General features: G+C 37.3%; 1 protein-coding gene across 5 annotated transcripts in view; it reads left to right on the top strand.

The window, feature by feature from the left end:
- Nucleotides 1-12,979, top strand: part of LOC131144850 (probable LRR receptor-like serine/threonine-protein kinase RFK1) — a 50,081-nt gene extending 37,102 nt beyond the window's left edge. For 4 of the 5 annotated variants that reach the window (XM_058093751.1, XM_058093752.1, XM_058093754.1 and 1 more), the window contains 11 exons: nt 38-100; nt 202-246; nt 387-430; nt 2,572-2,957; nt 3,029-3,224; nt 6,943-7,077; nt 11,067-11,185; nt 11,263-11,473; nt 11,572-11,809; nt 11,953-12,103; nt 12,317-12,979. In XM_058093751.1, coding sequence (XP_057949734.1) covers nt 38-100; nt 202-246; nt 387-430; nt 2,572-2,957; nt 3,029-3,224; nt 6,943-7,077; nt 11,067-11,185; nt 11,263-11,473; nt 11,572-11,809; nt 11,953-12,103; nt 12,317-12,697 — 1,969 coding nt within the window. In that variant the 3' untranslated portion in view covers nt 12,698-12,979. Of the gene's footprint in view, nt 1-37; nt 101-201; nt 247-386; nt 431-2,571; nt 2,958-3,028; nt 3,225-6,942; nt 7,078-11,066; nt 11,186-11,262; nt 11,474-11,571; nt 11,810-11,929; nt 12,104-12,316 lie in introns of those variants that run through there. The other variant, XM_058093755.1, reaches the window with a different exon arrangement.
- The last annotated feature ends 3,128 nt before the right edge of the window (nt 12,980-16,107 follow it).

Genomic DNA, 16,107 nt, shown 5'->3' with positions numbered 1-16,107 from the left:
AGAAAATGACATCCTGTTCTTTCACGCTTGCATGCAGTGATCTTTCCTACAATAACTTCACGTGGCAAGGTCCTGAGCAACCTACTTGTCAAGAAAACATGTTAGAATACTTTTTATATTCTTTTTTTCTCTTCTATCTTTCAGAATAGTATATGGGGATTGACTATACTGACAAAATATACCTTTTTTGAATTTTATTAGGAATCTAAATATAAACTTGTTTCGAAGTTCAAAAGAGAATGACCTGTAAGATGCTTCCTGAAGTTCTTTTAATATCTTTTATGGTTAACAATTAAATGATAAGGAAGTTTCATAAGAGGATACTGATCTCTTGCTTATCAAATGTCATTTGATGTTAATTTTTTGTTGTATTAATTTTGTGCTAGGAAAGGAATTCTTCCTTGCTCGAAGAATGTCAACTGTCCACAATGTAAGGTTTTTCTTTTTTTTTGAGTATGAATTTGTGAATTGCCTTTAAATTTATTTTTAGTTACACTTGCATTTTAGATTTTCCTTTTTTCTTTAATTTAGAAATCCTCGAATTTATTATTATCAAATATCTTGATCCTACTGTTGATGCTGGGTTCTGATTGTGCTGACATGAGGGCTGACCCAACGTAGATGGATGATCCATCATGGGTCAAGCTGACTATTGGGAATATGAGGATTGCGGTGAGAGAAGATAAAGAATCCATAAGTGCTAGTCAAAGCTATACCTTAGGGGCTATCAACTTGGGTCTTGGGGTCTGTGTGTGTCCTGAGAGAGTCTGGACTGGTAATGGCAGATGAATCAAAATGAATGTCTTGATTCCTTTTTGTGTCCAGTCTCTGTTCTAAGGAGAGAGAGACTGGTAAAATGACTTTCTGATCCCCCTTCATGTGTTCTATGGAGCTACTATATAGTTAGCTGTTCCCAAGCGTAACAATTCCTCCACAGGATTAATTTTCATGACTTCTGCTACTATGTAGTTGTTACATTACCCTCCATGATGAGGCTGTTATAGCAGAATGAATGATCAATAATGTTACTGCTTCTGGTGTTATTTTATTTAATGAGCAGCAAATAACTAGCCTACAAATGGTTCAACTGTTCATATTCTACAGTCATTTAATGGGCCTATTCATTGATATTTATCAGTCAGTATGAGGGAGGGGTGGTTCATCTCCTGGCTCTCCTTTGGGGAGACCTGGGTTCAATTTCCCCTTTGTTCCCCAGGTTTTTTCTGTTGAGGCCCCTCTAGGGGCCATGCTCAGATGCCACAGACTCACAAAGAGAAGCAAATGATGAGGGGAAATAGTGGTTTGAGTGAAGTCTGCTGATTAGACTAAGGGGCAACCCCTAAAGAGGCTTTTTGTTGGGGGCACCCTTCCAGGAAGGGCTTCAAGAGAGGTGTTGAGCCTTCATGCTCCCTCTCAAAAATCTCTCTTGTTTTGGACCGGGGGGGCGGGGTACATGAAAGCTGACCCCCTCAGATGCCCTCCCAAGGGAAGAAAACCCTTCTCGTGGGGGCTCTATCCTTGCAAGATCTCCAAAAGGCTCATTTAAGGGGTAGTCTTTCCTATTAGAGTTTGGGTCTTAGGTATATATAGTATTAGTTTGTCACTAAGTTTGTTTGCAGTACTCCTTGTAAGATGCCGAGTCCAGGCTAGTGTGACTAATGATGAATCTTTGAAATTGGCATGTAAGTGGTCGAAACTATGGCGGGCAGGTGTTCGTGTAGTAGCCTAAAGAGTACATTAGCTGGAAAGATGCCTTCAGCCTGGAGGCCATATGCAGCAGGAGAGTTAACCAACTTGAACACATCCTAATTGCTACATTGTAAGTAGAGTCTGCAAGGGGAGCCTGCTTGACTTTGCACGGCTTGCATACATAGCAAGGGGTCCATGTGTCACCTGTTGGCTGGCTGTCAGTTTTTAGACATCAAACGCCTACTAATGTACTCAATATGCATGTTTGGGAAATACTCAACTAGGAAAAATGGTACAGATTTTAAACCAAAACAAAAATGGATTTCGTAAACTTTTAAATTCCAGAATCTGGTGCTATATTACCTCAAAATTTGACTCTAAAATGGCCTTCTTAATGCCTAAATGATGGAAATTATGAACTTCCAGATTGAACAGGTGCCATCATATGTCCCTAATTTGATATATCATTTCACTATTTAAATTTGAATATAAGGATCATGTAGATGTGGACTATTCTCTAAAAAATTGATTTGGCATGTTTTCGCTTAAAAAAAAGTAGTAATTTGTCAGGTTTCTCAATATAGTTAAATTCTGGCTGAACATTTTTTCAAGCCGAGAATAAATAAAAAAATTGTAGTGGAACCTTGTCATGTTATTTAAGGTGTATTTAGAAAATTTTATTTATGCAGATACTGAATAGTATTTTAGAATATAAGGTTGTAAATAAGCATCTCATTAGCCGTGTACTGCACAATTTTTTATTGGTTCTGGAATCTGACCAACCTATCTTGAAGCAGGTTTAGATATTTTACCTATTTTCCCAATTGCATTAGATAAACTTGTTAAATTTACCTTTTCTTTATTTTATTCCTTTTATTGCAGATGGGTGCTCTTTACATGTTAATTGTGGGGGAGATGATGTAACTGTCGAAGAAACTAGAGGAAAGGTTGTATATGAAGGAGATTCAGAGGTTGAAGGTGGTACTGCGAGATATTTTTTAAGTAATAATTACTGGGGCTTTAGTAGCACTGGAGACTTCATGGATGATAATGATAACCAGAATACACGTTATACCGAATCTCTGCTGCCAACAAATTTATCTGAACCATATGCTACTGCACGCCTTTCTCCTATTTCACTTACCTATTTTCGTTACTGCTTAGAAAATGGGAATTATTCTGTAAATCTGCACTTTGCGGAGATACTATTCTCAAATGACCAAACATATAGAAGCCTTGGGAGGCGTTTTTTTGATATTTATATCCAGGTAATTAATGATGTCGGTGGAAATATATTATTTAATCTATAAACAATATTTAATTGGACTCTTCGTCACAGGAAAAATTAGTGTGGAAGGATTTTAATATTGAAGATGCAGCTCATGGTGCTCAGAAGCCTACAGTAAAAGAATTTAATGCAACTGTGACAAATAATATCTTGGAGATCCGGTTTTATTGGGGTGGCAAAGGGACAACACGAATACCTATTAGCGGAGTTTATGGTCCTCTCATATCAGCTATTTCGGTTTATTCCAGTGAGTAATAAAAACATTTTATCCTTCTTTGTTTCATTACTATTTTTAAGGGTACTATATGCATCATGCCAAGGCTCGGTCGTATCTTCCATGCATGTTGTTTTGGGGTCTGCACTTGAAGTCGGGATACTATAGTCCACCAATCCTAGCACAACTTGATTTATGGTCCACAGTGCTTAAAAATCACCAATAGCTCAAGTGGTTCCAACTTTCAACATTGATATGGGACTAAACTGCCTGCAACCAGCTATGGGGGACCATCATTTTATTTTCTTGTGTTGCCAATGTTTTTCTACTGCCAGCAGTGTGGGTGCAATAGTGCAGGATGGGTTGGTGCAGTAGTGCAACTTGATGACAACTTTTGCAACCCGACCGCATATTGGCTTTAGGTTTTCTATGAACATTGAGCATTTCCTTTCAAAATATTTGGGCATTGATGGACTAAAACAAAGTTGCTCTGTGCTTGGTGAATTATGTTATTACTTGGTTGGCTAATAGGTTTTTTGCTTTAAAAGCAAACTAAACTTTTTTTTTTTGGGTAAAAGAGGGCGGCACCTCCTTTCTTTATTAGAAAATCCTTCACTTATGGCAAAGAAATACCGTGGTTCTAGTAAATCAAGCTACAAACAAATAAAAACAAAACATAACAAAACGAAATGAAGTCAAAACAACACATTAGACTCTTAAATTAGGAAGACCAATTTTTTGAAGGCGTATCATGCCTCTAACTAGACGGGGTAAAGAAGCAAACTCCAGATATCTCATAGTGGTGCCTTCCTCTCCCTGACGAGCCAATAAGTCTGCAACCTTATTTCCTTCTCTGAATTGGTGAGCAATGGTGAAATTAATCATGGAAAGAGCCTCAAGAAGCTCTTCCCAAAAATCCCACAAATACCATACCATGTATCTCCAAGAACGAACCCAATCGACCACTACCTTAGAATCACATTCAATCTCCACATTCATATAACCCATTTCTTTGCACATCTACACTCCCTCCGTCAGGGCTCTAAGTTCGGCTTTATTATTAGAGCCATAGCCAAAGAAGGAAGAATAAGCACCCAAGAAAGCCCCACTACAATCTCGAATCACACCATCCCCTCCACATGTCCCTGAGTTTTCACGACAACTACCATTTACGTTCAACTATACGGACCCAACCCGAGGGTTCCCCCACCTAACAACACAAGGAGTCCATCCCTTTGGAGTGATAATTGGAATCTCAATAGCACTTAAAACTTTGCTATCCTGATTGGAAAGAGATCCGCTTGATCACATATTCTCTGAAATCCTCCTAAGCCATACCTTGATTGCCAACCCAACTCCTTCGGCCGATTCCTTAGCACCTTCTATTTGGACTCTACATCGACACACCCAAAGTCTCCAAGTTATTAAACTTGTCAAGATACCAATGATTACACCCCTTTGAGTCGATTTCTTAGCATAAGTCAACCATTGTTGAACACAACAAATCCAAGAAACTGCATTCGTACAAGGAACCCCCAAGGCTGTAGCGGCAAAATCTCAAACCTTCACAGCAATCTCGCTTGAGCAAAGGACATGATTCAAGGTTTCTGTTTGCCCCAGCTCGCAATAGTTACATTGAGAAGCAAGAGCAATACCCAATGATTGAACTTTCTCATCCACCAGCAATCTGTCAAAACGAGCTTTCCAAGCACATATGCTGACCTTTTTTGGCAAGAGATTGTGCCACAACCAATCCATATCCCTTACATGTGGCCCTTTGACTCTAATTAAATCCCAAGCACTTGACGACATGAAGCTTCCTTTATCATTGAGTTTCCAAATTAGAATATCCTCACCTGGCCTCACACAAGCAATATTCTGTATGACTTCTTCGGCTTTGTCATTACCAACCAACCAACTCCATTAAGTGCTGCCTATCCAAGGCACCATCCACCCACACATCTTTAATATTCAGCAGAGGGTCTGGAATATTGTTAAATTGCAAACAAAGCGGGCCACTGGCCAACCAATTATCAAACCAAAATGAACCCTTGCCATTCTTTACCTTCAGCTTCACTTTCTCCGTCACCTGAGGTAAGACCTGCATGATTGGTTTTGGTGATTTCCAAAACCTAGAACTTGAGTCTTTAGAAACCACCATGGAGATATGTCCTTGTTTCACATATATAGCACGAAAGAATTTTGTCCAAAGATTGTCTAAAGTCATGAACCTCCATGCAAATTTCATATGTAGAGATTTTCGAATTTCACCAAAATCACGAACACCTATTCCACCCTCACTAGTGGGCTTGCATAGTTTAGACCATGAGCACCACTTCATTTTCGGCTTTCGATTTATCTCACCCCAAAAGAAAGTTGAGAGGATAGAATTCATCTTCTTGTGGACTGCCTTTGGAATGTCTAATACCGCCAACAAATGAGTTGCCATACAAGTGAGAACATGCTTTAAAAGAATTAGACGACCACCTTGCGAGAGCAGCTTTAGCTTCCACCCCGCCACCTTACTTTTTATTTTTTGAACCAATGGCTCCAAGGATCTAATCGTAAAGCGCCCAGAAACAAGCGGGACACCTAAGTAAGTGATCGGGAAAACACCCTCCACAAATCTCGTTAATGTTATCAGACTCCGCCTCCGCCACATTGGAATTTTCTTTGAAAAGAAGATAGCTGTTTTTTCTTTGCTGATCATTTGGCCAAACCACTTCGCAAAGATACCCAAATTTTTAATAAGACGCCGCATGGATTGTATCTCCCCATTAAGAAAAATCAAAATTTCATCTGCATAGAGTAAATGTGAAATCAAAGAAGCCCCCAAAGGGTGAGAAAAACAGCCAATACGCCCCTCGAAGTTTTTTTGCAGAATTCGAGATAAAACCTCCTCCATGACAATAAAAAAGATAAGGCGATAATGGGTCTCCCTGCCTTAAGCCTCTGGTAGGTTTGAAGAATCCTTTGTAAAAGCCATTCATCAAAATGGAAAACCAAGGAGCCCGAATACATTCAGCCACTAACTTACAAAAATTTGAAGAGAAACCAAAACCCTTTTAACACTCGAAGCAAACTAAACTTATGAATCAACTAATAGGGCCAAATATTCAAATTTCCTTCCGCCATTGCATTGCTTGTGTAAAAAGATGCCAGTTAATATATTAATACCTGGGGTCCATTTTGAGTTTTTTCGTGGTGAAGTTTGCATAAACAACACATGTGCATGCACATACATACATGCAGGATATTGGAAGATGGACATGCCACATGCGAACATTCATACATGAGTATGTGCACACACAAAATGTTTGAGAAAGAGAGGGAGAGAGTTTGCGCTTTTTGCGTACGTGAGAACTAGTATTTTTACATCAATTACATGTGTAAAAACTAGTACTATTATGTGCTTCAAGGAAACTTTTCTGGTGAGAACAATATTAGACTGAGGTCATCCATCGAGCATATCTCTCAAGTTCATATAGTAAATCCAATATGTCCCTGATTTGTGTAAGAATTAGTACTTCTACATGCGTCATAGAAACATTTTTTGTTGATAACAATATTTTATTGAGGTCATCTATTTTTATTTTTTCTTTTTTTTTTATAGAAAAATAAATTTCATTAATAGGGAAAGAATTTACAAGGAGGGAGAATAAGAAATCTCCCAAAAAAATCTGGATCAAACCAAAAAAAGAAAATGTCAGTGTGAAAATTTTCTTGTTAATGAATTTTTTCATGTTTGCAGATTTCAAATCTTGTTCACAAGGCGGGAAGAAGGGAACTGCTTATATCATTATTGGATCTGTGGTCTTAGGCCTTATTTTCTTAATATTGAGTATCCTTTGGTGGAAAGGCTGTTTGAGAGGTAGAACAGAAAAAGGTAAGGATCATATCAAATTCAAAGATGATTGCAAAACCTATGTATATCTCAATGTTGGTCGATGCATTTCGTAGTAATACTAGATCTAACTTTTAAAACGATTTTGAAAACTCAGCATTTTCTTTCATATTTAATTATAGGAACTGTGTATTGTGAACCAGGAAGCAGCTGCGCACTACATGATGTTTTGTTTCTTTTTTCTTGATTACATTTTTGTAGACTGTATGAAGTTTCAGTAATTTTCAGTGAGCTAGTAATTTGAAACCCCAAAGAATGCTTAAATGGATTTTTAAAACCTAATTTTCTTTATGGGAATCCTGATGTTATGACTTATGATATTTATTTAGTGATTTTTCTCATTAAAAAAATGGTTTCATAAATATTCGTGGAAGATTATTATTGGAGCTGAGGGCAGGCCTTGGATCAACAATAAGGTTGTTTCTTTGTCACCAGTTGATCATGGGTTTGAGTCCAAAGAAAGAGCCTCTTTGCATAAAAGCAATGGTAAGGCTGCATACACTGTGATGACCCTCTCCCTACCCTTACAAAGTGGGGAGCCCTGTGGCCTGGGGATGCCCTTTTATTGTTATTGAAGCAAAAATATGAATTTTTCTAGAAATTATGTGGAAAATATTTTACGTTCTGCATCTTTCCTTGGAAAGGAGCTCCTAAAATCAAGCATGATTTGAAATTTTGTTGGTATTCTTAAACTTATTTTTGTATGAGTGAAAGCATTGCAAGTTCATACCTAATGCATTGAATGAGATTTATAAATGTTATATGATAGGGTCGATTAGGATTTTTTAAACTTGCTTCTGAAAAGCTTTGGATTCTCCCAGAGATTCTGTGGTTTAGTGGCGGAATGTGTTTCCTCTCCTTGGTTCTCCATTATGATGAATGACACTTATAAAGGTTTCTTTAAACCTTCTTGAGGGCTTCGCCAAGCAGACCCTCTATCTCCTTATCTGTTTATTATTTTACAGGAAGTTCTTTCTCGGCTTCTAAAGAAAAAATTTATGGAGAATAAGATAGGGGCTTGCTATCATCCTCGTGGGGCGCTTTTGGTATCTCACCTACTCTATGCGGATGAAATTGTTATTTTTGCCAATCGTAAGAGAAGTTCCATTCGAATGCTTATTAAGATACTTAAGAGATATGAAGATTGGTCTGGCCAAATGATAAATAAAGACAAGTCAAGTATTTTTTTGTCAAAGAGAATTGCTTATGCTCGGAAGCGATCCTTGTTAAGGATGACTAGCTTTGCGGAAGGAGGGTTCGCTGCTACATACTTGGGTGTTCCTTTGGTATCGGGTCGTCTTACGGTCCATAGTTTAGAGCCTCTAGTTGCTTAATTGAGGAAAAAGATAGCGAGTTGGAAATTTAAGCTTTTATCTCAAGGGGGCCGCTTAGTTTTAATTAAGCATGTATTATCATCAATGGTGGTTCATCAATTGGCAATAATTGACATTCCTGATATTGTCTTCACAAAGTTAAATTCTATGTTATCGATTTTTTTTTGGAGTGGAGTAAATGATAAAAGAAAAAGGAAATGGTGTTCCTAGCCTACTATATGTAAGTTTGTTTGTGAGGGTGGTTTGGGTATTAGGGATTTTGAGGAAGTTAAAAAATCATTGCATATAAAGTTTGTTTGGAGACTGTTAACTATGGATAATCTGTGGACTCAATTCTTTAAAGCCAAGTATTTTAATAATAGACACCACTTGAGAGAAATAAAGCCAGATAAAGGAGCCAAATTTGGAGATCGATTGCTCGTGTGATACCTAAAGTAGTAGAGCATGTTCGTGTTCAAATTAAAGAAGGGTTGGTCTCTTTCTAGTTTGATCGATGGTTAGCCTTCGGTCCCCTTTGTGCTAAGGTTCAGGAAATTAGAAACCATAAGCTACGAACATGAGATTGTTGGGATAGAGATGGGTGGAATGTGGATTTATTAGTGGATCTGTTGGGTGAAGAACAGGCTGAGGAAGTAATGAACTCTGCTATTTCTTGCAAGGAGGGTCCAGATACAGCAATTTGGGAACCTTCAACAGATGAGAAATTTACCACAGCAAGTGCTTGGGAAATTATAAGGAAGCGTAAAGAGGAATTTTTAGTTTCAAAATGGATCTGGCATCCTATGTTGCCAAAACAGGTGTCAATTTGTATGTGGAAGTCTTGGTTCGCTTGTCTTATGGTTCATACTCGTATTCAAGAAGTAGGTGTTTAGATGACCTCTTGGTGTGAGTGTTGTTCAAATGCCAAGATTGAATCTCTAGACCATGTGTTTTGCACGGGATCTTTTGCTCAGGAGCTATGGAATCAAGCAGCAGTGGCGTTGGATGTTAGTTGTATGGCAACGAATACATGGAAAGTCAGAGTTAATTTCTGGTTTAGTTGTGCAAGACGGGCCTCACAATTAGGCATTTTGGTAGGTCTCATACCTAGTCTCATCATTTGGAGACTTTGGAATCATCGATGTAAAGTGAGGATGGAATCAATTCATGATTCGGTGAGAACTATGTGGCTTGATATTAAATATTGGCCGAGATCCATTTTAGATAAGTTAACTAAATGTGCACCTACTTCTTGCATGGATATTGCAGTCCTTCGTGCTTTGGATATTCAAGTTAAAAATATGAGGGTTCGTCTTCCTCGTGTAGTCAGATGGTGTAAACCTGGGATAGGTTGGGTTATGTTGAATGTGGATGGAAGCTGTAGAGGTAACCCAAGTAATTGTGGTGGCGGAGGTCTGAGAAGAGATGAAAGAGGATTATTTAAATCAAAATTTTCCTCATTATTGGGTTATGGAACCAATAATATGGCTGAATTGAAAGCGATTATTATAGGGATTAATCTGTGCAAAGATCTCGAATTCGATCAAGTGGAGATTGCCTGTGACTCTGCTTTATTGGTTCAGTGGACTAATTCTTGGAAGGATTCGGCTTGAAACTTATGAGAATTGTGGGAAGAACTTGTGTTAGCATTGAGAGACATACATTACAAAGTGGAGCATGTTTACAGGGAGGCGAATCAAATTGCGGATTTCTTTGCCAAGCAGGGTGAATCTGGTATATCTCGATCATATAGTTGCCAGGATGAGCTTCCACAGCAAGTCAGGGGAATGATTCGATTGGATTTGTTAGGATTTCCTTCCTTGCGCTCGTGATGCTTTGTGCCAGTGTTTGTGAAGATTGGAGTGGTTGGTTTATTCCTCAAGATCTTCCGGAGTTTTATTTGTTTTCCACTTATAGTTGTTTAGTTCTTAATTATTTGTTTGATTGTTGGTCATTGGTTTATTGGTTTTGAATAAGTTGGTTAAGTCAGTTTTAGATTCTTGGGGTTTGATTTTGTTTTCCCCAAGTCTCAAGGTTAGAACCACGGTATTCCTCCACCATAAGTGAGGTGTTTGCTAATAAAGATAGGAGGTGCCACCCTCTTTTTCCAAAAAAAGAAAAAAAAGAAAAAAGAAAAAGAGATATATAAATGTTACGAGTGATATTTTTGAAATATTATGATATTATTATTATTATTGTCAGATATTCAGATGGAGAAAAAGCCTACACTATCTTGTTGCCCCTAACTCACACCCCCTTTTATGCTTCCTTCTTCCTCTTTGTTTTCCCTTCTATTCTTGTGACTATGCTACTAATCAAAGGATCCCGTTTTGATATGAAGATGTATCTATCCTCTGTGGAGTGATTGTGTGTCAGCCTTCCTGAATTTTACCATTTAAAACATATCGAACATCTTAATTTATTTTCCTTCCAATGTCCATCCAATGCATGGACCTTTTTATGAATGTAATCTATAATCAAGTTTACTATTTCAAAGCAGATCTCCCTTTTTGTGTGCACTTTTTGATTTGGGTTTTTTTTTTTTTTTCCCTGTGGAGATTTTGGGAGAGGGGGGTGGGGTTGGTGATTGGATTTAAAATTGCATACTAAATCCATTATTTATAAGGGTCTACATTCCTCTGTTTCCTATTTTGACAGATTCTAAGAGACTAGATTTGCAGATGGGATCTTTTACCATGAAACAAATTAAAGATGCCACAAATGATTTTGATACCACAAACAAAATTGGGGAAGGTGGATTTGGCCCTGTTTTCAAGGTACTTTAGCGAACCAGGGTCTTGCATCATTTTGTTTATATTTTTAATCAGAGTTCTGAATTGACACTGAGGTGCAGGGTCTATTATCCGATGGTACCACCATTGCAGTAAAGCAGCTATCCTCAAAATCAAGGCAAGGAAATCGCGAGTTTATGAATGAGATAGGCATGATTTCTTGTTTGCAGCACCCAAATCTTGTGAAGCTTCACGGGTGTTGCATCGAGGGGGATCAGTTATTATTGGTGTATGAGTACATGGAAAACAATAGCCTTGCTAATGCTCTGTTTGGTAAGTTTATTGTCATGTAATTAATCAGAACATGCACACACTTGATTCTACAAAGTTAAAAATGAAGATAGCAGTGTTGAGAGTTGGATTATGAATAGGTCCAGAAAGCGATCAATTGGTACTGGACTGGCCAACGAGACTTAAAGTCTGCGTTGGGATTGCCAAGGGCTTAGCTTTTCTCCATGAAGAATCAGTAATCAAGATTGTTCACAGAGACATTAAGGCCACTAATGTGCTGCTTGATCAAGACCTGAACCCTAAAATCTCTGATTTCGGATTGGCTAGGCTTGATGAAGGGGAGAAGAGCCATATTAGCACTCGAGTGGCTGGAACAATGTGAGTCACTGTCCCCTCTTGTGAATGGGTGACCCTCTATGTTTGTTCTATGTTCTTTAAGATAGTTCAATGGCCATGACATTAATTAGAATAAAGCAATGTTTGAATGTAAAATTACAGAACGTCACATTCTTGACCTGCAGAGGATACATGGCACCGGAATATGCACTGTGGGGTTACTTAACCTACAAGGCAGATGTCTACAGTTATGGAGTAGTGGTTTTGGAAATTATTTCTGGAAAGAACAACAACAGTTACATGCCAAGCCATAATAGCATTTGTCTATTAGACTGGGTACGTGGGAATTTTCTAATAAAATTTGAATTATTGTATATATTTTATGCCTCCCTTTTCTGGTTGATGTGTTGGTGCACTTCAATTATGATGCAACAGTTGAACAAACACTGTGGCCATGTGCATTGTCGGAATCGAAGATTCAGGCAATTCCTTTTTTTTTTTTCCTGTTAATTTAAATTAATCAGAATGCTAATGTTCATTGAATTGCAGGCCTGTCATGTGCAACAAAGTGGAAACTTAATTGAACTTGTTGATAAGAAGTTGGAGTCTGAATTTGACAAAGAAGAGGTTGAAAGGGTGGTTAGAGTCGCTCTACTGTGCACAAATGCAACTCCATCCCTTCGGCCTATTATGTCCGAGGTGGTGGCCATGCTTGAAGGACAAATGCCTGTTCCAGATGTAATCCTAGAACCCAACACCCCCACCGAAGATTTAAGGTTCAAGGCCATGAGAGACTTCCATAAACAAATGCACACTGAGAGTTCCAGTGGGAGCCAAACACACAATTCAACAGCAATCCAGTCAGAGATCGATTCTTCCACCCCCTTTACCCATGATCTCTATGGAATCGACCTGGACGAAAATCCCTAGTGATGATGGTGGACTTTGGAAGCTTAGTTGTGACCTCCTAATGTACAAATTTGCTCCCTCGTGCACTGCAGTTTTGGCTGTTCATTTGCATTCCATTCAACAAGGGTGCATCTGAGCAATAAAGTTGTGCATAATTTTGTTAATAGCTTCTCTTTCTCATTGTTTTGGTTGTAAGAATTCTGGCATTTATTGTATTCTTGAAGCTGTATTGATGAGATTGAAGTTTGGATTATTATATTGAAATTCTAGAAAATGAAGATATGATGGGCCACTTAGATTTTACCTCTTTCTATTCACGAAACCATTTCCGGAGGATAGGTTTATCCAAATTAGACGTGAATTAGGCATGATACACAGTAGAGAAGTTGCCTGAAGATATATTAGAATACATAATTGAGGGAGAGCAATTTAATTTCAAAATTAAGTAATTGCTATTTATAGAGAATTGCATGCTAAATGTTTTATGGATATATGATACATGTTGATATGCACATGATTTTTGGACTTTAATGAACTGAATTGCTTGCCGGCCTAAATGTTGTAGGTTCAACATGAAAATTGCTTTAACAAAATAGCTATATTTTTAGAAAGGGGGAGATATAAATTTTTTAATAAAGGGGAGAAATATTTATTCTCGTATATTGTTTGTATACCTTTTTGATTGATGTCAAAAGGGGGAGAGATATTCACTAGAGCAAAAAAAAAAAAAAAAAAATTGAGATCAAAAGAGGGAGATATATTTTTTAGAGCAAAAATAATTTTTAGAGCAACAGGGAGAGAAATGGAAACGAGTGTTTTTGAGCATATTTTAAGTAAGAAAATTTGGAGAGATTAAATTGTGTAAACTGCTTCATATATTATACTCTACAACATATCTAGAATACATTGCTATATTATAAATCATGCATTATCTTAGTGGGAGTCTTGTTAGGCTTAACCCATTTTTTCTCGTGTATTTGTCATCATCAAAAGGGGGAGATTATTGACCTTATGAGTTTGATCTTGTTTTGATAATGACAAATCACTTGATATTTTACCTATTCATTGAGATTTTGAACAGGATCATGACTTAGCATGCATGGATGGTAAACTACACTATGGAAGCCACGAGGAACACGAAGTACATACCACTTGACTCAATCCATGGAAGCCGAAGAACAAAAAGATAAAGGTAATCCAAAATTTCAGCTATAATTTGCATTAAATTTGATTGTATTTGCATAACTCATAAGATATGATGCGAATCTCAAAATGACGTATAGATTGACCTTAGGTTGCATGTTTTTTCATGACATATTCATATACACTGACCTAGGTTGGATCAGGGCGAATAACAGGCAGCTCGTCGACAATTCCCTTAATCTCATCGACGAATGCATGAAGGCCACTCGTCGACTAATTCTTAGTCTCATTGAAGAGAAAATACCAAGACCACAAAAATCTTAGACAGCCCAATCGTCAACGCATCCCCTGTTCTCGTCGACGAGCGACTGAAGGAAATTCGTCAACTAGTACAAACATTTGTCGACGAATTTGTGGCGCGGAACAGTGCTTCAACGTAGAAATGGATGAAATTTTTTTAATTAAATGATGCAACGATCGAAAATTGATTAAAGGGCAAGAATACTTATATATACCAACTTGAAACCCTAGGTTAACACTTTAGCACCAAATTGGAACAACTTTTGCACACCTTTTGCTAAGCTTTGCCTACTTTCAACATATTCACATCAAGTCTGGGCAATCGTCAAGATCATCTTCAAGATCCACATGCTTACACTCATATCATCTTATGAAAAACTGGTTTGATCTTGAGGTTTAATTAACTTTATTATTAAGCATTCAATTTGAAACCTAAGGTGTAGTCCCAAGAGGAGGGTGAATTGAGTTATTTAAAATTCCTTAGAGTCTTTTTTATGAGTTCTTGACTTTTTACAATCTTTTAAAGACTTCTTATATTCTTATTGATTAGGTAATCCACACAAGCACTTACTTCTTCAATTCAATTTGTTGGCCTTACAAGGTTTAATATCCTATTTTGATGCTAACAAACAAGTGGATCTTAATATGCTATGTTAAGTGAAGTATTTTCAGGACTCAATGAAGAATGTAAGGTTAAAGAGTTCATGAAAACTTGTACCTCACATAATGATGATTATATCAAGCTTGAAGCATGGATTTAAAGATTAAAACTTGAAGATCATGAAAGCATTGATATTAAAGAAAAAGTTTCACGAATAAAACCCAAAGTGATCAACATGGAAAGCTCAAATATAGATAAAACAAGTATAAAGACCTCAAGGAATTCAATGATTGAAAATTTGAAAGAGTCTACGAAATTTCATGTAAGTACTTCAAAGAATTTTAATATGGATGCATGGAGCTCTTAGGTTAATATCTTGGACCTAGATACCTTTGAACATACTTGGAAAATATTTTTATAAGGTCAAAATTGTTTTAAAAAGGTTAGAATCAGTTTTGGAATGAAAAACACTAAAAAGAGGATTTCTCAAATGCTGTCAATTTTTCTACATTTGCATTGATGTGCATTTTTATCCATCAAACAATCCTTATTTTAAAATGTATTCAACATAAAAGTTTTAGTATTTTCTCTCAGATTTCATTTGACACCAAGATCATTAAATTTGGAGTTACACAGAAAAAGTTATGACCAAATGACTGAACGGTGCTCGAAGTTGAGAGCGTGACAGGCGACTGTCAAGAACTGGACAGTCAACTGGCAGTGCACTTTGAGGCATCTGCGTGGGTTTGGAGAGACGACTGCCCCCTTTCTGCCCCTTTTTTTTAACTGGGCAGACGACTGCCCAAAATGGACAATAATCTGTCACGCGGCTGTTATGAATTTTCTCATAACGGTCAAATTTTTAAATGTGGTTGTTTGTGGCTCAAAACTTATGGAAACTTGGGGAATACTTCAAACCACTTGGGTATCAAGTTATACACTTTTTAAAGTCTATAAATAAGCCTCAAAGATCATTGAATCAATGCACCAAGAATTCAAATTCTAAAAAAATTCAAAGTCTCTTTCAAATTACTCTCAAATTCTCAAGGCTCTCTCTTGCTCTCAAGCTCACATATTGTGCGTGAATTCAACTGAGATTTTGTTGATCTTCTTCCACCGGAATTGTGCTACAAATTATAAATCTTTCAATCATTGAAAGAATTAATTGGTGATATACTTCCTTGAGCTTTAAGTTATATTCCATATTGTGATTTACTTTAAAATATATTAGTTGTGCTGTAATTGGTGTACTAACCAGCTCTTTGAGGAGCAAGTTCTTTGTACGCATCTATTTGATATTTATCTTGTAGATTGACGATTCCAAGGGTTGTTTGGATCGTTGGCTAAGTAAGGGGATATTGATTAGAGAGGCGGACTCTAACCTAAT

Source organism: Malania oleifera, chromosome 12 (assembly GCF_029873635.1).
Source record: "Malania oleifera isolate guangnan ecotype guangnan chromosome 12, ASM2987363v1, whole genome shotgun sequence".
Lineage (NCBI taxonomy): Eukaryota > Viridiplantae > Streptophyta > Magnoliopsida > Santalales > Ximeniaceae > Malania > Malania oleifera.
Note: the sequence above shows the minus strand (reverse complement) of the source record. Positions and strands in the feature narration are given on the sequence as shown.